Source organism: Hypanus sabinus, chromosome 3, assembly GCF_030144855.1.
Source record: "Hypanus sabinus isolate sHypSab1 chromosome 3, sHypSab1.hap1, whole genome shotgun sequence".
Taxonomy (NCBI): domain Eukaryota; kingdom Metazoa; phylum Chordata; class Chondrichthyes; order Myliobatiformes; family Dasyatidae; genus Hypanus; species Hypanus sabinus.
In genome coordinates this window covers 164861785-164883259 of record NC_082708.1, presented here as the reverse complement: position 1 = coordinate 164883259, position 21475 = coordinate 164861785, and the positions used below count along the sequence as shown (strand labels likewise).

At 40.6% G+C, this 21475-nt stretch overlaps 1 protein-coding gene across 5 annotated transcripts in view; it reads right to left on the bottom strand.

Moving 5' to 3' along the window:
* The window catches only part of ccdc142 (coiled-coil domain containing 142), a 139400-nt gene that overhangs the window by 103696 nt on the left and 14229 nt on the right, over nt 1–21475 (bottom strand). For all 5 annotated transcript variants that reach the window (XM_059965587.1, XM_059965588.1, XM_059965589.1 and 2 more), the window contains exons 3-4: nt 16098–16159; nt 1711–1843 (exon numbers count right to left, since the gene is read on the bottom strand). In XM_059965587.1, coding sequence (XP_059821570.1) covers nt 1711–1843; nt 16098–16159 — 195 coding nt within the window. The remainder of the gene's footprint in view (nt 1–1710; nt 1844–16097; nt 16160–21475) is intronic.

Here is a 21475-nt window from a genome sequence, read left to right as displayed (position 1 = left end):
TACATATGTGTCACCAAATACAACACTGAGATTTCTCTTCTTGCAGGCAATCACAGTAAATACAAGGAACACAATCGAAGCAATGAAAGACCACACCCAACAAGGCAGACAACAATTAATGTGCAAAAAAACAAATTCTGCAAATATAAAAGGAGAAAAAAATAATAAACAAACAAACAAACAAGCAATAAATATTGAGAACATGAGATGAAGAGTCTTTGAAAGCAAGTCCAGTTGAGTGAAAACAATTCAGTGATGGAGTAAGTGAAGTTATCTCCTCTGGTTCAAGGACCTAATGTTGATGTAACTGTTCCTGAACCTGATGGTTTGGGTCCTGAGGCTGCTGTACCTTCTTCCTCATGGCAACAGCGCAAAGAGAGAATTTTCATTTATTCTATTGAATTTCTTTGTTCTACTGTATATGCCTGCAAGAAAATTAGTCTCAGGGCTGCATACGGTGACATAGACATACCTCAATAATAAACTTACATTGAACTTTGAAGAAACTATAGAGCAACCTGCAGAACAAAGCAAAACTTTCACTTGAAAATGTTTGGGTTAATTCACGAAGAGTCAGCATGAATTTGTTAAGGATCAGTGGCATATGACCAAATTGGCTAAGTTATTTACTGAAGTAACCGAAAATGTTAAACAAGGTAGCTTTTTAATGCAGGAAAGCATTTATAGACATAAAAACCTTTGAGAAACAGTGATAAGCCCCCTTCATGAAATGTTGCAATACATAGTGAGAGGTCTGACTCAGAGTTGCTTTGCTGGGAGCTCCAGAATTTTGATCCATATGATGGTTTACTTAAAATGTTAGAATGGCTTTTGATTTGGAGGGAATGACATTTCCAAGTTCCTGCTGCCCTTGTCCTTATACGTGATAGAGGATTAAGTTGGACAGCTGCTGTCAAAGAAGCCTCAACAGTGGACAGCATCTGATAAAAGTATTGCACAAATGGCTGCTGCAGAAAATAAGGCATTCATAGACTCCAAGAGATTGATGGTACAGAAACAGGCTTTTATTATTGTGGTGAACTACATATACCTGTCTGGACACGCCCCCTGCTGACTGCTCCTGTGGCCCCTCCCCCTTACTGTGGCTCCTCCCACAGACCCCGGTATAAAGGTGATTGAGGTCGGAGCCCGGCCCTCAGTCTCCAGGATGTAGTATGGTGGTCAACTACTGCTTGTTCTTTCTTCCAGTCAATAAAATTGATGCACCATCAATAACTCTAATACTCAGAATTAGCTCTACCATTTGCTTTCCTTATTGCCTTGACAATGCTCCCATTTCAAAGGGCCCAGACCTACATCTGTTTCTTATATCCTTTTGTAGTAACCATATCTTCAGTTTTAATGTTAATATTCTAGCATTATCCTTCTTAGTGAGTGATGATGTTTTTCAAGTAACAGACTAAATAGAGTTTCAGCAGCAAAAAATCCTCACACATCTGAAATAAATTGTCCTGTTTATTAATGTTACAAAGATGTTCTTGCCAGAAAAGAATTCCCACAATATTGCTGTAATGGAAAACAAACATGCCGTGTGTCATCTGGAACGAACTAATATGCAAAAGGGAATTATATAAAATTTGAAAAGAAATTTGATTAAGTTCCATATAAGAGGCTTAGAAATGTATCAATGTTATCAAGAGATGATGGAAAAAATAATATAGAACATTACAGTTAATAGCACAAATTTACCTGATCCATTTAAATGATCGAGTTTGTCCTTTTGTAAAGATTCCTCTCGCTGTGATAAGTCTTTTGGTGGTCTGGGTGGCAGTGATTTAAATGATGTGTATGTTTGCTTATTAGCACCTGTGACTATAATATTCTGGAAGAAAGAGGCTAAGAAGTTAATTTGAAATAAACAATTCTAATTACAGAAAAAAATTCTGAAACAAGACAAAGAAACAAGAGTACAGTTAAAATATTTTCCTCTTACAATAAAAGAAGGGGACTGAAATGTCACCATCCACCCCCAACGGTTACTACAGTCAAAGTTGCAAACCAAAAGATCAGTCTTCGGGAGAGTGAACCCATAGGAAGCAGAGTCTTTCTTCAGAAAACTAATCTTATGTCTGGATGACACTCCAGCCATGTCCATAGAAACTGTGTAGGACAACTGGTGATGTATTTGCAGGCATTTTTAACCTCTCCTTGCTTCAAACTGAGGTTCCCACCTACTTTAAGAAGGTCACTATCATCTTCTTCAAAGGAAAACTAGGCAATTTGCCTTAATAACTACCACCCGGGAGCTTTGACATCCACAGTTACAAAGCTTCGAGAGGCTGTCCATGGCATACATTACTCTAACCTCCTGGTCAACCTCGATGCACTATACTTCACCTACCACTGAAACATGTCTACAGCAGACAGCATCTTCCTGGCCTTACACTCATCTCTAAAGGATCGGGAAAGTGAAAACTATTGTTAATTGACTACAACACCATCCTTAATACTACAACTTGAAGCAAACTCATCACCAAACTCCCACTTCTTGGTTTCAGGGTTTCCCTTTGCAAATATATCTTTGACTTCCTGACCAAGAGAACACAATTAGCAAGGACAGGTAGCAACAACTCTGCCACGATTACCCTCAACATTGGTGCCCCACAAGGCTACATCCTCAACCCCCACTCTACTCCCTGTACACTCAGGACTGCAAAGTGAGATTTTGCTCCAGCGCCATCTACAAGTTTATAGATGATACCACTATAATTGGCTACATCTTAAATACCAGTGAGTCAGAGTACAGGAAGAACATAGCGAGCCTAGTGACATGGTGTCATACTAACAAACTTAACCTCAATGTCAGCAAAACAAACGAGCTGATCATTGACTTCAGGAAGGGTGGGGAATGGGTCATTCACATACTCCTGTTTACATTCATGGTGCTGAGGACAAGAGGATTGAGACCTTCAAGTTTCTAGGAGTAAACCTCACCAATAGCCTGTCCTGGTCCAAACACGATTGATGCCATGGCCAAAAAATCTCACAAGCGCCTCTACATCCTCAGGGGACTACCAAAATTTGGTATGTCCCATTCTACCTGCATTACACTTTCTCTATAATTGTCACACTTCATTCTGCACTGTTATTGTTTTACTTATTGTACCTCAATGCTTTGTTGTAATGAATTGATCTGAATAAATGGTATCCAGGACAGGCTTTTCTCTATCTTAGTACATGTGACAATTATAAACCAATTTAACATTTTAGTTTACTTTACCGTTTAGCTATTTAGAATCTTTCCAGCATTTTGATGACAAAAATCATTGGAATGCATAGATTTTAAGATTTCCAGTGGTAAAGGAAATTTATCCAATGAGGCGTTAAGCAATGTAAAAATAAGAAGTCTCTTGTTTAATTCTGCAGATTTGTCTGAGGCACTAAAAAGGCAATGGAAGTTAGAAATGGCTTTTGAATATAGTCAGAGTATTTTTTTTTAACCAGGATAGAAATGTTAAAAAATAGAGGATATAAAATTAAGACTGGTGGGGAAGGAAGTGGAATTTAAAGCAATATGCAAAGCAAGTTTTTTTTTATTTAACAGGGTGATTGGAGTCTGGAATGCTATGCAAGGAGAGGTGGTAGAACCAGATTCAATACCAATGTTTAAGAGGCATTTAGATGGAATGGGGGATACAAACCATGTACAGTCACATGGGATTAATTTAGATTGGCATCATGGTCAATACAGTCATGGTGGGTTGAAGAGTCTGTTCCTCTGCTAAACTGTCTTATATTCTATATTACTGGATTGGGGAGGAGAAATAGCCCAGATATCCATTTCATGTAAATGTGATCAGATGTTAGAACATTGAAAGAAGCTTGGAATAGTTCAGCACAGAGAGGTCATTTGATCCAATCGGTTTGGCTTTTAAAATATTTTTCTCAAATCTCTGAATCCTTCCATACATTCAATGCATTTTTTTCTCCTTCATAGATTAAAATATACCCTGCTAACCTAGTCAACACCTTCTTGAATTTGTCTGCTGAATTTTCAAACTCCTTTTATTCAACACATCTGCTTTGAAACATTTGAAATCATGAACTCTTCATCTGAGGGGAAAAAAATCATTGATAAACCTATGTATTCCTAAGGTAATTCATTAGATTTAAAGTGCACATCATTTAACAAAAGAAAACAATCGTGAGCTAAGAGACAATAAAATCTACAAACATATTACTTGAATCTAGGGTTTTAAAGTCCTGTCAAGTTGACCTTTAAAGTTCTAACAGGCAATGTTCTCACGAAGAGCTGACTAGGACAATTAAAAATGTCAGAAATGACCAATCAGCACCAACAACCCAGGTTCAGTTCTCGCCACTGTCAGTAAGGAGTTTCTATGTTCTTCCCGTGACCACATTGGATTCCTCTGGATGCTCCAGTTTCCTCCCGCATTCCAAAAATGTACAAGCTAGGTTTATAAATTGTGGGCATGCTACGTTGGTGCCAGAAGCATGGTAGCACCTACAACCACATTTTCATCATTGTAAAAAAGGGCAACAAAAAAAATCTATACAGTCCTCTGCTTTAATATGTAAAAGAAATGCATCAAGCTGGTTATCTACACTTAGTGTAAAAATAGCAGTAAAACTGCTGCTGCATGAGAGGGTTTCTACCCAAAACGTCGACTGTCCTTTTCTCTCTAAAGATGCTATCTGACTCATTAGGTTCCTCCAGCTGCTTGTTTTTTTTTGAATATTACATATGTTGTGAGATGGAGACGTTAAAATACAGCATTGGAAAATAGCCAAAACGACTTGGCCTTTTACTTACACAATGCTGAAGAGAAAGAAAGATCAAAATAGCTTAGTTAATTGAGGGGAGTTTTGCTTTGAGGTATACTTTGCAATAACTTGCCCCTCAAATCAACAATATCATAGAAAATTTAAGTACGTGAAAAGGCAGGCAGCCAATGTACAGCAGAATCCAAAAATATTCTGTAGGCATGTGAACAGAAAAAAGCTGGGGCCAATGAAAGACCACAAAGGAGATGTAATCATCGAAGCAGAGGCATGTGTGAGATACTGAGTAAGCATTTTATGTCAGCCTTTAAAAGTTACAGAGGTCCTGGCTATAATGTTCAAAATACCTACAAGTAACTGATGCCTGAAAATTGTAATGTGGAAAAGTTATGGGGAAAGTTCTCAAAACAATAACTCAGGGTAGAATCAGAAATCACTTGGACAAGCAAGGAATAATAAAAAAGACAGCATAGACTTACTGGAAGGAAATCATATCCAGCTAATTTTAGAGTTCTTTGATGAAGTTATAGCGAAAGTCAGTGGGGGGGGGGGGGGGGGGTGGAGTTTCAAGATGGCGACGTAGACATCTGCCTTTTAGGCGCTCTTCATTTTTTAAGCTATAATCACCCTTTAATCAAATCTTTTCGTACTTAATCATATGGGTTGATATTTATGATTTATTTTTCTTTTTAAAAATAACACTGGATTTAATTTTTTCAAACTTAAAATTTCTGTACCTAAGAAATCGTCTAAAGATCCTATAACTCTCGATGCAATCTCCAATCTTCTGGATACTAAACTTGCAAGTCTGGAAAACAAACTAACTGCGAAAATATCGGAGCTTGAAGAAGTCGTTAAATCATTTGATATCAAGCTTCAATCGCAGGCAGCAGTTATTGAACGCCATGAAGAGAAGTTTGCGGCTCTTGACAAGATAATTTGTGAAAAAATACGTACAATCGAAACTTTGGAGGAGAAGGTACGATCGACCACTAAAATAGTGGAGCAGTATAAGTTTAAAATCACCGATCTTGAAAACCGGTCTCGCAGACAGAATTTGCGTATTATTGGATTTCCCGAAAATCTCGAGTCTGGTGACTTAACTGAATATTTCTCTTATTTATTGTGGGAAATTTTTGGCGAGGACGCTTTGCGAGTTAAACCTACTATTGATCGTGCCCACAGAGTTTCGAGATTTTTGGCTGCGAAAGACAAGCCACGAGCTGTGATTGTCCGTCTCCATTATCCTCGGGAGAAAGAGTTTTTAATTCGATTAGCTCGTCAGAAAGGTATGATTTCTCACAAAGACAACAAGTTTCGTATTGTGGAGGACTATTCATTCGAGGTAATGAGGGCGCGAATTGCTTTTAAACCGGTGATGGCGGAGGTTCATTCGATTGGACTTAAACAAGCTTTAAGGTATCCAGCGAATCTCAGAATTACGTTGAGCGACAACAGTCAGCGTTTCTTTAATACTCCAGAAGAAGCGAAGAAATTTGTTGAAGAATATCGCTCTTCTACTACAACTTGAACTGTGTGTTATGTGGAAGAACTTTTGGAGAGAAGACGCCATTCCGTTTTAGGCTTTAACTTATGAAGTTGCGGTATAGCTTTTTATTTTGGTCTGTAGACCTGGTTTTTTTTAATTATTATTATCATGATTTACAGATGCTTTTTTAACTTTACTATAATGTCTTTTATCTTAATTAATTTTTTTTTCCCTCTAGATTAGATAAACATGTTAAGACTTTGTAATAATGATTTATTTTTTAAGATGTCGTTTCTTCTTCCCATAAGACTTTGCTTTCCGTAAGCGTTTATTTGCCTGTATTTGAGAATGGGACGAATGTTTTGAATTTTTTAACTTTTTTTATATATATATTGTAGTGGTTATTGAACCCTTTTTTAATTCTATTTTGATAACCTTTTTTTTTAAAAAAAAGATTGGTGAATTTACATCTATATTTTATAATATGGTCCTTTCAAAATGTCGTTTCTTCTTCCCATAAGTCTTTATTTTTGAAACGTCATTTCCTTATATTTGAATATGGAATTTTTTTTTAAAGGCATATTACACTATTTTAAACTTCAATGGTTATCCTTTTTTTATTAATGATTTTTTGCTTTTTTATATTACTTTTTCATTTTGATTGATATATATTCTTTTTGTTTACAACCCTGTATTTATATCTGGGTGTTATATAGTTTCTTTTTTCTTTCTTTTCATGAAGTCGCCATCTTGAAAATGCGGCTAATATTAGTGTTAGTTTGTGCGCCTGCCGCTTGGCTTTTTTCCGTGGGGTTGGGGGAGGGGCTAGGGATCTTCTTTCACGCTTTTGCTTTTTATTTTTTTTGCTTTTAGTTTATGGGCCGACTTTAAATTATTAATATTGTTGAGGTGTCATGTTCTCCGGTTGCTACTGAATCATTTTTCCTTCTTCCTAAATTATGGGTTATGTGTCTTTTTAACCTTTTATGATATACACAATTAATATTGGCATGATGGATAAGTCAGTTAACTTTATCTCTTGGAATACTAATGGTTTAAATCATCCGATTAAACGTAAAAAAATATTTAAAGTATTCCATAGACTAAATGCTAATATTATTTTTGCACAGGAGACCCATATTAGGAGGGAGGATAATCAACGTTTTTTTAGGTTCTGGAAAGGTCAACAATTCCACTCGAATTCTACCGCCAAAATTAGGGGTGTGTCTATTTTTATAGACCCTTCAATTTCGTTTACACATCATGAAATTATTTCTGATCCACAGGGCAGATTTTTGTTGATAACTGGTTCACTTTTTAATCGAAAAGTGGTTCTAGTTAATATTTATGCTCCAAACTTTGACTGCCCTGAATTTTTTAAATGTTTATTTACTTCGCTTCCTAATCTAAATGAATATATGTTGATAATGGGTGGAGATTTCAATTGTTGTTTGAATCCTTCAATGGATAGATCTAAACCTATTCGAATTCTTCCAAATAGATCAGCCTCACTTATTAATTCTTTTATGGTTGATTCGGGAATTACTGAAATATGGCGGTTTTTGAACCTTAAAGATAAAGAATTTTCATTTTTTTCACATGTATATCACAGTTATTCTAGAATTGATTATTTTCTTATTGATCATCGTTTATTAACAGATGTTATTGATTGTAAATATGATTCTATTGCTATTTCGGATCATGCACCTTTGAAGTTATCTATCAAGATGTCGGACTTTTCGAATAATACTAGATCTTGGAGACTTAACGCTACTTTTCTTCAAGATCCAGAATTCATCACCTACATAAAACAGCAAATTGACTTGTTTTTCTCAACAAACTATACAGAAGAGATTGACAGAGGAATACTTTGGGATTCTTTTAAGGCTTTTATCCGTGGACAAATTATCTCATATTCTGTCGGTAAAAGAAAACAAAGATATTTAGATATTGCTTTATTAGTGAATAAAATTAAAGAAATTGATAAGATTTATTCCGTGACTCCTACCAAAGAACTTTATAAGAAAAGAGTTGAGCTTCAAATGGAGCATAGCTTATTACTATCTTCTTCAATTGAGAATCAATTAATTAGGACCAGGGCCCAATTTTATATCCATAGTGATCGAACTGGTAAATTATTAGCTAACCAATTAAAAGCTATTTCGACTAAGCGACAAATTATTAAAATTCGTAAACAAGACGGAAATCTGACTACTGATCATAAAGAAATCAATAACACTTTTCAAGATTTTTATAAATCTTTATATCAATCAGAATTTGACGGCGATCTGTCCATGATGGATAACTTTTTTAACAATTTGAATATTCCCAAACTGACAGATGAAGATCGTAGCTTGTTTGATGCTCCTATCTCTCTGGCCGAAATAGGAGAGGCCATCTCATCAATGAACTCAGGGAAAGCTCCTGGTCCTGATGGTTATATTATAGAATTTTTAAAAACTTTTTCTTCTTTGCTTTCCCCTTGGCTATGTGAAATTTTTAATGATGCATTTGTTAAGAAGAGATTACCTCAGTCTTTTTATGAAGCTACTATCTCTCTAATTCTTAAAAAAGATAAGGATCCCACTTTATGTGCATCTTATCACCCTATATCACTATTAAATGTAGATTCTAAGATTCTTACAAAAATTTTAGCTATTAGGTTAGAAAAGGTACTATCACAGATTATTTCAGAAGACCAAATTGGTTTTATTAGGAATCGGTATTCCTTTTTTAATATTAGAAAATTGATTAATATAATTTACACTTCATCACCCACAATTCCAGAATGTGTTATTTCACTAGATGCTGAAAAAGCCTTTGATAGAGTTGAATGGGTATACTTATTTAACACTTTGAGATATTTTAATTTTAGTCCTAATTTTATATCATGGATCAAACTAATATATCATAAACCTGTTGCTTCTGTTCTTACAAATAATTACAGATCTTTTTTTCAATTATCTCGTGGTACGAGACAAGGCTGTCCCTTAAGTCCTTTATTGTTTAATATTGCATTAGAACCTTTAGCCATTGCTACTCGTGAATCTCCTAACATTTTTGGTATTACCCGTAATGAGAAGTTATACAAGTTATCACTTTATGCTGATGACTTGTTGTTATATATTTCTGATCCTGACAGGTCTATTCCTGCTATTTTATCCTTGTTGGCTCAATTTGGTAATTTTTCTGGTTACAAACTAAACTTGGATAAGAGTGATTTATTCCCTTTAAACGCGCAAACTTTATTGAATGAAAGGACACCATTTAAAGTTGTTAATGATAACTTTATCTATTTAGGTATAAAAATTACTAAGAAATATAAAGATTTATTTACATTGAATTTTCTACCTATGCTTTATCAAATTCAACAACTTACTACAAGATGGTCTCCCTTATCCTTATCATTAATTGGTCGGATTAATGTTATTAAAATGATGATTCTACCGAAATTTTTATATTTATTTCAAGCTTTACCAATTTTTATTCCTAAATCTTTTTTTGATAACATTGATTCAAAAATTTCTTCATTTGTGTGGCAAAATAAAAATCTTAGGTTAAGTAATAGGCAATTACAAAAATCTAAAAAAGATGGTGGTTTAGCTCTACCTAACTTTAGGTTTTACTATTGGGCGAACAATATTCGTAACTTAATTTATTGGAAATCAGATTTGGATTCACCATTGTGCCCACAGTGGGTAAATTTAGAATGCAATGAGGCACAGGGATATTCTCTATTTTCCGTTCTGGGTTCTTCTCTTTCTGCCGATTTAGTTAAATTCAATAAACAGATATCCAACCCTGTGGTCAAACATACATTACGAATTTGGTTTCAATTTCGTAAATTTTTTACTCTGAAAAACTTTGTTCTTGATAGCCCTATTTTACTTAATTTTTTTTTCAAACCTTCTTTGACAGATCAAGCCTTTAGCATATGGAAAAGGAAAGGTATAAAATGTTTTCGTGATCTCTTCTTTGAAGGTAGTTTGATGTCTTTCGACCAACTTTCCAACAAATTTGAGTTACCTAAATCTAACTTTTTTAGATATTTACAAATTAGAAATTTTTTACATAAAATTCTACCATCCTTCCCCAATTCAACTTCAATGGATTTTTTAGGTATGATTTTTACCTTAAATCCTTATCAGAAGGGATTAGTGGCTTTTATTTATAATATGATTATGAAGATACAACCAGAAATATCAGGTAGAATTAAACAAGAATGGGAAAAAGAACTTCAATATAATATATCAATAGAAAAATGGGAAAAAATTTTACAAATGGTTAATTCTTCTTCTATATGTGCTAAACATGCTTTAATACAATTTAAAATTGTACATAGATCTCATATGTCTAAAGATAAGCCTGCTCGATTCTATTCTCATAATAACCCTCAATGTGACAGATGTCATTCAGATGTGGCTTCATTGACCCATATGTTTTGGTCATGTCCCGCTTTACATAACTATTGGAAGGACATATTTGCTACCATTTCCTCAATTTGGAATATCGATTTACAACCTCATTTTATTACTGCAATTTTTGGTATACCAAATGAGGATGATAATCAGTTTTCCCCTTCAATTAGACGAATGATTGCTTTTGTAACATTAATGGCCAGAAGGTCTATATTACAAAATTGGAAAGAAGTAAATCCTCCTACCACGTTCCAGTGGTTCTCTCAAACTATTTCTTTTCTGAGCTTGGAAAAAATTAGAAGCACTATTTTTGACTCATCAATTAAATTTGAAGAAACATGGGGACCGTTCATTCGACATTTTCATATGAATTAATTTGGCCTCTTCCAGACCTTCTCTTTACTTATTCTTGTTCAGGTATGGAGTTCCGGAGTTTTTGGCACTATCATATACAAATAAACTGTTATTATTGCCCATGTTAGTTTAGTTTAGTATATTTTTTTTGTATATATTTTGCCTGTATTTTTATAATTTTTTCTTTTTCTTTTGATGATTATTTTTTTCATATAATTATTATAGACTTGATTGATAATGTACTATGTTTTTCTGTTGATATTTTAATAGGATATTGTTATCCTACTATTAATTCAATTTCAAGTCTTATGTATTTATAATCTATTTATTATTATACTGTAGCGGTGTGCTACAAGCAGCGCTAAAATTACGACACGGAGTCGGTAACTGCAGTCGAAGGAAAAACTTTATTCGAAAACTTCAGCCTCACTTTTAAGCCTCTGTCAACCGGCCCCCCATGGCGAAGAGGCTCCAAAGCTCTGTGCTCGCAAACCCCCGTAGGCTATCTAATTGTGAGTCGGTTCGGATACGCTAGGAAATGAGGCGCTACATAACCCCCCCCCAGAACCGGCGATACACCCCCCAATGTTCACAGCCTGGGCCAGAACCTGCTTGGGAGGTCGGCCTCTGCGCCGAGGCGCCGGAAACTCGGCCGGTTGCGCCAGGTCCACATGGGCCGGCTTGAGGCGGTCCACCGTGAAAACCTCCTCCTTCCCCCCAACGTCCAGCACGAACGTGGACCCGTTGTTCCGGAGCACCGTAAACGGCCCCTCGTATGGCCGCTGCAGCGGTGGCCGATGCCCGCCCCTTCGTACAAACACAAACTTACAGTTCCGTAGGTCTTTGGGTACGCAGGTCGGGTGCCGCCCATGCTGTGATGTGGGTATGGGGGCCAGGTTACCGAGCTTCTCGCGAAGTCTGCCCAGGACTGCAGCGGGTTCTTCCTCTTGCCCCCTCGGGGCTGGTAGGAACTCCCCGGGGACGGCCAGGGGCGCGCCGTATACCAACTCGGCCGACGAGGCGTGCAGGTCGTCCTTGGGCGCTGTGCGGATGCCGAGAAGGACCCAGGGAAGCTCGTCCGCCCAGTTGGCTCCTCGCAGGCGGGCCATGAGGGCCGACTTCAGGTGACGGTGGAAACGCTCCACTAGCCCGTTCGACTGTGGGTGGTAGGCAGTGGTGTGGTGCAGCTGAGTCCCCAAAAGGCTGGCCATAGCTGACCACAGGCTGGAGGTGAACTGGGCGCCTCTGTCGGAGGTAATGTGGGCTGGTACACCAAAGCGGGATATCCAGGTGGCGAGCAGGGCTCGGGCGCAAGATTCGGAGGTGGTGTCGGTGAGCGGGACCGCCTCTGGCCATCTTGTGAACCGGTCCACGATAGTCAGGAGGTAACGCGCTCCGCGCGACACTGGCAGGGGGCCCACGATATCCACATGAATGTGGTCGAAACGCCGGTGGGCGGGATGGAACTGCTGCGGTGGGGCTTTGGTGTGCCGCTGAACCTTGGCCGTCTGGCAGTGCATGCACGTTCTGGCCCATTCACTGACCTGTTTGCGGAGACCGTGCCAAACGAACCTGCTGGAAACCAGCCGGACAGTTGTCCGGATGGAGGGATGCGCCAAGTTATGAATGGAGTCGAAAACACGTCGCCGCCAGGCTGCGGGGACGACCGGACGGGGCTGGCCGGTGGCGACGTCACAGAGTAGGGTCCTCTCACCTGGGCCCACGGGGAAGTCCTGGAGCTGCAAACCAGAGACTGCAGTCCTGTAACTCGGAATCTCCTCATCTACCTGCTGTGCCTCTGCCAGTGCCTCAAAGTCTACCCCTTGGGAAAGGGCATGAACGGTAGGGCGAGAGAGCGCATCCGCCACGACATTGTCCTTACCCGAGACGTGCCGGACATCCGTTGTGTATTCAGAGATGTAGGACAGGTGACGTTGCTGGCGGGATGACCAGGGGTCGGATGCTTTCGTAAACGCAAAGGTAAGCGGTTTGTGGTCCGTGAACGCGGTGAAGGGCCGACCTTCTAGGAAGTACCTGAAATGCCGGATTGCCAGGTAGAGCGCCAACAGTTCCCGGTCAAACGCACTGTACTTGAGCTCGGGTGGCCGCAGGTGTTTGCTGAAAAACGCCAGGGGTTGCCAGCGACCTGCGATGAGCTGCTCCAGCACCCCACCGACTGCCGTGTTTGATGCGTCCACTGTGAGGGCGGTAGGGGTGTCCATTCTGGGATGTACTAGCATTGCGGCATCAGCCAAAGCTTCCTTCGTTTGAACGAAAGCGGCGGCGGACTCCTCGTCCCAGGTAATGTTCTTGCTCGGACCCGACATCAGGGCGAACAGGGGGCGCATGATCCGGGCAGCTGAAGGGAGGAAGCGGCGGTAGAAATTGACCATACCTACGAATTCCTGAAGGCCTTTGATCGTGGTGGGTCGGGGGAAGTGGCGGACCGCATCTACCTTAGCGGGCAGAGGGGTTGCCCCGTCTTTAGTAATCCTGTGGCCCAGGAAGTCAATGGTATCAAGTCCGAACTGGCATTTGGCAGGGTTGATTGTAAGACCGTACTCACTCAGTCGGGCGCAGAGTTGACGGAGGTGGGACAGATGCTCCTGACGACTGCCGCTGGCTATGAGGATGTCATCCAAATAGATGAACGCGAAGTCCAGGTCCCGTCCCACCGCGTCCATTAACCGCTGGAACGTCTGTGCGGCATTCTTCAGGCCGAACGGCATGCGGAGGAACTCGAAGAGGCCAAACGGGGTGATGAGAGCCGTTTTGGGGACGTCGTCAGGATGCATCGGGATTTGATGGTACCCTCGGACAAGGTCGACCTTGGAGAAGATCCGGGCGCCGTGCAGGTTTGCCGCAAAGTCCTGAATGTGCGGCACAGGGTAGCGGTCCGGTGTGGTAGCCTCGTTCAGCCTGCGGTAGTCGCCGCACGGTCTCCAGCCCCCCGTCGCTTTGGGCACCATGTGCAGGGGGGAAGCCCAGGGGCTGTCGGACCGCCGGATGATCCCCAATTCCTCCATTCTCTGGAACTCCTCCTTCGCCAGTCGGAGCTTGTCCGGGGGAAGCCGCCGAGCACGGGCATGGAGGGGTGGTCCCTGTGTCGGGATGTGGTGCTGTACGCCGTGCCTGGGCATGGCTGCTGTGAACTGCAGTGCCAGAACCGATGGGAACTCCGCCAGGACCCTGGTGAAATCGTTGTCGGACAGCGTGATGGAGCCGAGGTGAGGGGCTGGCAACTGGGCCGCGCCCAGGGAGAACGTCTGAAAGGTCTCGGCGTGTACCAGTCTCTTCCTGGGCAGGTCAACCAGCAGGCTGTGAGCTCGCAAAAAATCCGCACCCAGAAGCGGTTGGGCTACAGCGGCCAGTGTGAAGTCCCACGTGAACTGGCTGGGGCCGAACAGTAGCTGCACCTGACGGGTGCCATAGGTCCTTACTGTGCTGCCATTCACGGCCCTCAGGGGGGGACCCGGTGCCCTGCTGCGGGTGTCGTAACTCGTCGGAGGTAAAACGCTGATCTCAGCCCCAGTATCGACCAAAAACCGGCGTCCCGACCTTCTATCCCACACATACAGGAGGCTATCCCGATGGCCAGCCGCCGTAGCCATCAGCGGCGGCTGGCCCTGGCGTTTCCCGGGAACTTGCAGGGCGGGCGGCAACGGCGGGCTTCTGCGCCCCACCGCTGGTGGTAGAAGCACCAGTGGTCATTGGGCCGGGGGTTAGTGGGCTCTGCGGCCGGGCCTGGACTGGTTTGCTGCCGGGAGCGTGGCTGGGAGATCTGTGCGATGGACGCCCCGCTCATCTTTTTGGCGTTCCACAGCAAGTCCGCCCGGGCTGCCACCTTCCGGGGGTCACTGAAATCCGCGTCGGACAGCAGCAGGCGTATGTCCTCGGGCAGCTGCTCCAGGAATGCCTGCTCAAACATGAGGCCTGTGTGTCCCTCGGCCAGAGACAACATCTCATTCATTAAAGCCGATGGAGGTCTGTCGCCCAAGCCATCCAGGTGCAGTAAACGGGCAGCCCGCTCGCGCCGTGAGAGTCCGAAAGTCCTGAGGAGCAGGGCTTTGAATTCCGTGTACTTGCCGTCTGCCGGGGGCGACTGTACGAACTCCGCGACCTGGGCAGCTGTGTCCTGGTCGAGGGAGCCCACCACGTAGTAGTAGCGGGTGTCTTCTGAGGTGATCCGGCGAACGTGGAATTGGGCTTCGGCTTGCTGGAACCATAGGTCCGGGCGCTGTGTCCAGAAACCCGGCAGTTTCAACGAAACCGCATGAACAGAGGCGGCGTCGGTCATTTCTGGTCCAAAAATCGTTTGGACCGTCGGGGTCACCAATTGTAGCGGTGTGCTACAAGCAGCGCTAAAATTACGACACGGAGTCGGTAACTGCAGTCGAAGGAAAAACTTTATTCGAAAACTTCAGCCTCACTTTTAAGCCTCTGTCAACCGGCCCCCCATGGCGAAGAGGCTCCAAAGCTCTGTGCTCGCAAACCCCCGTAGGCTATCTAATTGTGAGTCGGTTCGGATACGCTAGGAAATGAGGCGCTACAATACTATGTTTTTTTATATATGAAATTCAATAAAAAGATTGAAAAAGAAAGTAAGTCAGTGAGAGAAGTATAGTTGATGAGCTATATATGGACTATCAGCTTACTGTACGTAAAAAGATGTTTTAAAAATTAGCTTTGTCACATACACATTGAAACATATAGTGAAATGTGTTGTTCACCGTCAATGACCAATACAGTCCAAAGATTGTACTGGGGGCAGCCCACAAGTATTGCCACACTTTCAGCACCAACATAGTAACTCACAAATCCTAACTGTACATCTTTGGAATGTGGGAGGAAACCAGAGCACACTTAACAAACCCACACGGTCATGTGGAGAAGTACAAACATTGAAGGGAATCAAACCACAATCGATAATTGTTGGCAATGTTAAGTGAGTGCGCTAACCCCTATACTACCATACAGTCCCTTATTTGATGAATTGTCACATAATAGATTTTTCAAGTCTGAAGGCTCCTTTCAATAAGTTGTTTAATAAGAATTGTTTTCATCAAGCTTACTTTATTTTCAAATGGTGAAGCAGCTGGCATTTCAAGTGTTGTTGGAAATGATAATTCATCACCTATGGAAAAGGGAACTTATGTTACTGCAGTAAATACCATACTTGATCATAATCCCATCCCCGTTGAAAAAGAATGTAAGAGACTTACATTCTTGCATTGCCTTTCACAACTACTGGCCTCTGCAAAGCACTTCACAGTTATACTTTTTCTTAAGTGGAGTCATTATTGCATTAAAGGGAACAAGGCCATCGAACTGCATGCAGCAAAGACATAAAAAGGGTGAAAGGATAAATGGCCATCTTATCTATTTTAGCTTAGTTCATTAACAGATAAATATTGACTAGGTCACATGAAAAACCTGCGTTGCCTTCTTTGAAGATGCCGTGAAATTTTTCATACCAAGGAAACAGATAAACACATTTCACAATTTCTCAAAAGGCTATTAAAATTCTGGCCTTCATTTAATCTTACTAAATTGGCAGCCACATAGCCTGTTAGAATTTAGGCTATGAATTAATCAGCATATTGAGACTATATTTCAATCTGAAGGATTTAAATAAGAATTAGCACTATTATTCAGAACATTCACCATTTCACTAACTAGCACTTCAAGGGAGGTGCCTGGGATAACTTTAGGGTAAAATTGAGTGAACATGCAGATTGACTTTAGTGCAGTACTGAAGTAACCCAGGCGCAGTCATCCTCTGCTTATATCTTGCATGCTGGGTAATGCTGATTACCAACTCACTGGTAAATACTGCATAAGACAGCATCTCATTTCCAGCTTTTTTTAAACCTTTGATATTAATAATTAGGTGGCCAACCTGCAACTCAAATTCCTCATAGATGCCCGATAGTGAAGCTTTGAGTGCATACGGTTTGGTAATCGTAACATAATTAACTACTGAAAGAAATTAAGGAAAATGAAAATAGAGACCCCAGGCATTCAGACTAACTGTTCTCAGCAGAAGTTCTGCAGCTGTTGTTTGTGAAGAATTTTGGTGGACAGAGGGTACTCATAAGGAGAATATAAATCACAGTAACCCCCAGCTAAAGGTTAACTTGAATTCTAGTATAGAACCAGACTATTGTACACTATGAACTAGCTATTGTGCATAATGACCATCTGGCCTGGCTAAGTGAAAGAGCTACAGTTTTAACAACACATGCTAGCTTTGGGAATCAGATAATGTGGGGGTTTTAGTTAACGAGTAGACATGCATGGATGAACATAACACATATAAGCAACAAAGAACGATCGGTCAAAAGATCCACAGTCAGCCGTAAGAGGTAAACTTTGCCAAACTCAATTAAATGAGGTGGTCTGTTTATAACCAATAAATTGTTTGACAGATGCTATACTGCAATGTTAAATATATCATTTTATTCTGTATCCTCATGGAATTTAAAATGGCAGGACTGATTAATGAATACAATCTGACCTTCTGCGGTCAAAGATCTATTAAAGAGTGCTCAATGATAGTTACTTATATAGGGTGTAGTAGGACTGTGTGTGGGGTATTGCATCAATTTTGGTCTCCTGGATGTATTTCTCATTAAGGGAGTGCAGAGATCACTACACTGGTTCCAAGGATGCAGGGCTTGCATGCAAGGAGAAATTAAGTAGACCGGAACTGTAAATGCTGAAAATCTAAAATAAAAGCAGGCTCAAAATGTTAATGAAGAGATTTTGCAGATGCTGGAAATCCAGAGCAATACAGACAAAATGTTGGAGGAATTCAACAGGTCAAGCAGCATCTATGGAAATAAATAAAGCAGTTGATGTTTCAAGCTGTGACCCTTCATCAGGCAAAATGTCACTCTTTGCACAGATATGTCTTGACCTTCTGAGTATTTCAGCATTTTCAGTTTTTCTATTTTATACTGGGGCTGTATTCTCTAGTACACAGAAGAAACATACAAAAATTCATTAAGAGTAGATGCAATGAAGTTGTTTCCCCAAGCTGAATAGTCTAAGACTGGGGGCAACTGTTTCAGAAAAAAAGAAACTGATCATTTAGGACTGAGATGAGAAATTTCTTCACTTAACACAGTGGTGAACTGATATCATGCTCCACTCTGGAAGGCCATGGAGACTCAATCTTTGTGTTTATCCAAAGTACAGGTACTTTGATTTTTAAACACTTGGGGAATAATGGGATATGGGACTGCTAGTGAAAAATGAAGCAAATAGAGAAGATCAGTTATGATCTTAATGAATGGCAGAGCAGGCACTCTAGCTGCTATTTCTGAAGTTCTTCCCAAGAGTTCCATGTGAACCTAGAAATCCAAAAAGCACAAGTCAAGAAGACCAAATGCAAATATATAAAAATCCATCAGTCCAAATCATAGCTTTATTAACGAGGTACATTCTGTTATAATTTAATATTGTTTCTCTGTGAAAAATCAAAAAAAAACCTGCAGATGCTGAATATCTAAAATGAAAGCAGAAATGCTGTAAATGCTCTGCAAGTCAGGCTACAGCTTTGGGAAGAGAAACAGAGTTAACATCTTATGCCAAAGGCACTTTACCAGAACTGAGAAGGAGACAAAAGCAGGTTGTTAAGGACAGGGACGAGGGACAGATCCTGATAGGGTAAAATCAAGGAATGAGAAGCTAACTGTTATCTGTTCGGTAAGTAAATGGGAACAGTTTGAGACAAAAGAAAATCTACAGATGCCCGAAATCCAAGCAACACACACAAAATGCTGGAGGACCTCAGCAGGCCAGGCAGCATCTATGGAAAAGAGTACAATAGACAATTTGGGCCAAGACCCTTCAGCAGGACTGGGAACAGTTGGAGAGTGAGAACACAAACAAAAAGAATGTGGAAGTTGTGAAATGAATAGCAGGTCAGCCTGGGAATATCCTTCACTCTCATAGCAAAAAAGAAATGGAAAAAAAGGAAAAGGAAATAAAAAAGCAGAGCCAATGTCACAGATAAGCGACTGAGACAGACAGAAATCCAGTTAACTTAAGATGTATAATTCAATATTAAGTCCTATGCAGAGGCAAACATGAGCTTTCCATTGTGTGCCACTTTAATTCTCCATACCACTTTTACTGTGACCTATCAGTCTGTGGCCTCTTCTGATGTTGTGGAATAACACATCATGGAGTAATACAGTGTTACACCATAAAACACAGGCCAATCAGCCAACCACATCCATACTGACTACTTGGCACATCCTAACATTTCCAGCACTTGGCCCATACCTTTCATTGCCTAGGCAACTCAAGTTCTTGTGTAAGAAGCTCTATTTCCACGATTCTCTCTGGCAATGATCCAGATGTTCACCACTCTTCGGGTGAAAAAGATCTTTTTCAGATCCCTTGAAATCTCTTATTTCCCTAAATCTATATACAGCAATGCAGCAGAGAAACAAGTCCTCTGGCCCATCTAACCTATGCTGAACCATTTTTCTGCCTCGTTCCATTGACTTACACTTGGATTATACTTTCCAGACCCCTCCTATCCATGTACTTATGCAAACTTCTCTTAAATGTGACAATCAAAACCACATCCAACACTTCCAGTGGGTACTCATTCCAAACTATCACCACCCACCCCAGGTTCTCCTTAAATATTTCACCTTTTACCCCTAATATATGGCCTCTAGTTCTAGTCTCACCCTACCTCAGTGGAGAAAACCTACTTTCATTTACCCTATTTATACCCTCCCCCATAATTTTGCAAACCTCTATTAAATCCCCCTGGGTAAAATATGTCCATATTTTTATTCACTTTCAATAAGGGAAAAGACTCCTGCAGTCTAGGCTCTATGCCGCTCCTAAATTTCATATAACTCAGTCATATCTGTTCTTAAATTCCTCCCCTCAAAGGAAAACAATCCCAGCCTCTTCAGACTCTCCTTAAACAGGCAACATCCTGGTGAAAATCGAATGCACCCTTTCCAGCATTATTACATCTTTCGTAGATCACACAACAGTACAGCACAGGAACAGGCCCTTCAGCCAATCTTCTCTGCGTTAACCATTATGCCAATCTAATTAATTCTATCTGCCTGTATTTGATCCATATCTCTCTATTCCCTGGAGCTTCACGTATCTGTCCAAACGCCCCTTTAACACAGCTACTATATCCGTCAGCTCTGCTGGACATGCATTCCAGGAACCTACTATATTCTGTTTAAAATACCTTGCCTCGCAGATCTCCATTAAACTCTGCCATCTCACAGTAAATCTATGTCTTCCAGTACTTGACAAGTCCACATTGCGAAAAAGACCCTGATTATCTGCACTATACATATCTATCATATCCATCTAACAGATTTCCCCTCAGCCTCCCACACTCTAGAGAAAGCAATCCAAATTTGTCCAACCTGTCCTCCAGTTAATAAACTCCAATCCGATCAACATCCTAGTGAACTTCATCTGTGCTTCCTCCACTGCACTCTTCCAGAGTACTCTGGTAGTCCAACCAGAGCTTCACACAAAACTCCAAATGTGGCTCAACCAAAGCTTTCTAGAGCTGCAACAAAGACTTCCCAATTTCTATACTCAATGCCCCAAATGTTGAAGGAAGTATGTCATATGCCTTCTTTACCACTCTCTCCACTTGTGTTGCTCCGTGAAAGAGGGTCTGGGCCTGAAACATCGACACTGCTTCTTCCTAGAGATGCTGCCTGGCCTGCTGTGTTCCACCAGCATGTTGTGTGTGTTGCTACTGTTTAATGTATATTTTCTGCTTCAAAAATGCAACATTAAACACAAAATACTGGAAATCCAGAGTAACGCATGCAAAATGCTGGCGGAACTCAGCAGGTCACGCAGTTCTCTGGTGAGAAATAATTAACTGACATTTCAGGCCAAGACCTTTCATCAGGACTGATGAAGAATCTGGACTAAACCCTTGTCTTTCCTTCACCCAAATTTCCAACTGATTTATACCTTGCTGCATACTTTGGAAAAACTTCCTATCTAACTATTGCATCATCTGCAAATTTCCTAATCAGACCACTGACATTTTGATCCAAATTATTAATACATATTACAAAAAAAAGTGGTCTCAGCACTGATCCTTGCAGAACACTATTGGTTACAAGCCATTCGTCAGACTTGAATCCATAATCTTCAAATTCAGATATTCCAATGCCAATACTGACCAAGAATATCAACTAGCAACCAACTAAAAGAGGAAAATTTGTGAAGCAGTTAAATTACAAGATGTAATTCAGTACAAGACTAAGTATCCCAAAACAAAACTTAAAAAAATTAGATTAAAAACATACCAAGACTAAAGGCAAGTAAAATAAACAAAAAAAAACATAGATCAGCCATAAGAAAAAATATTGAACAATAAAATCATAAGAATATTTGCTCATAAGTATAGAAGGAATCAAATTTATCTTTA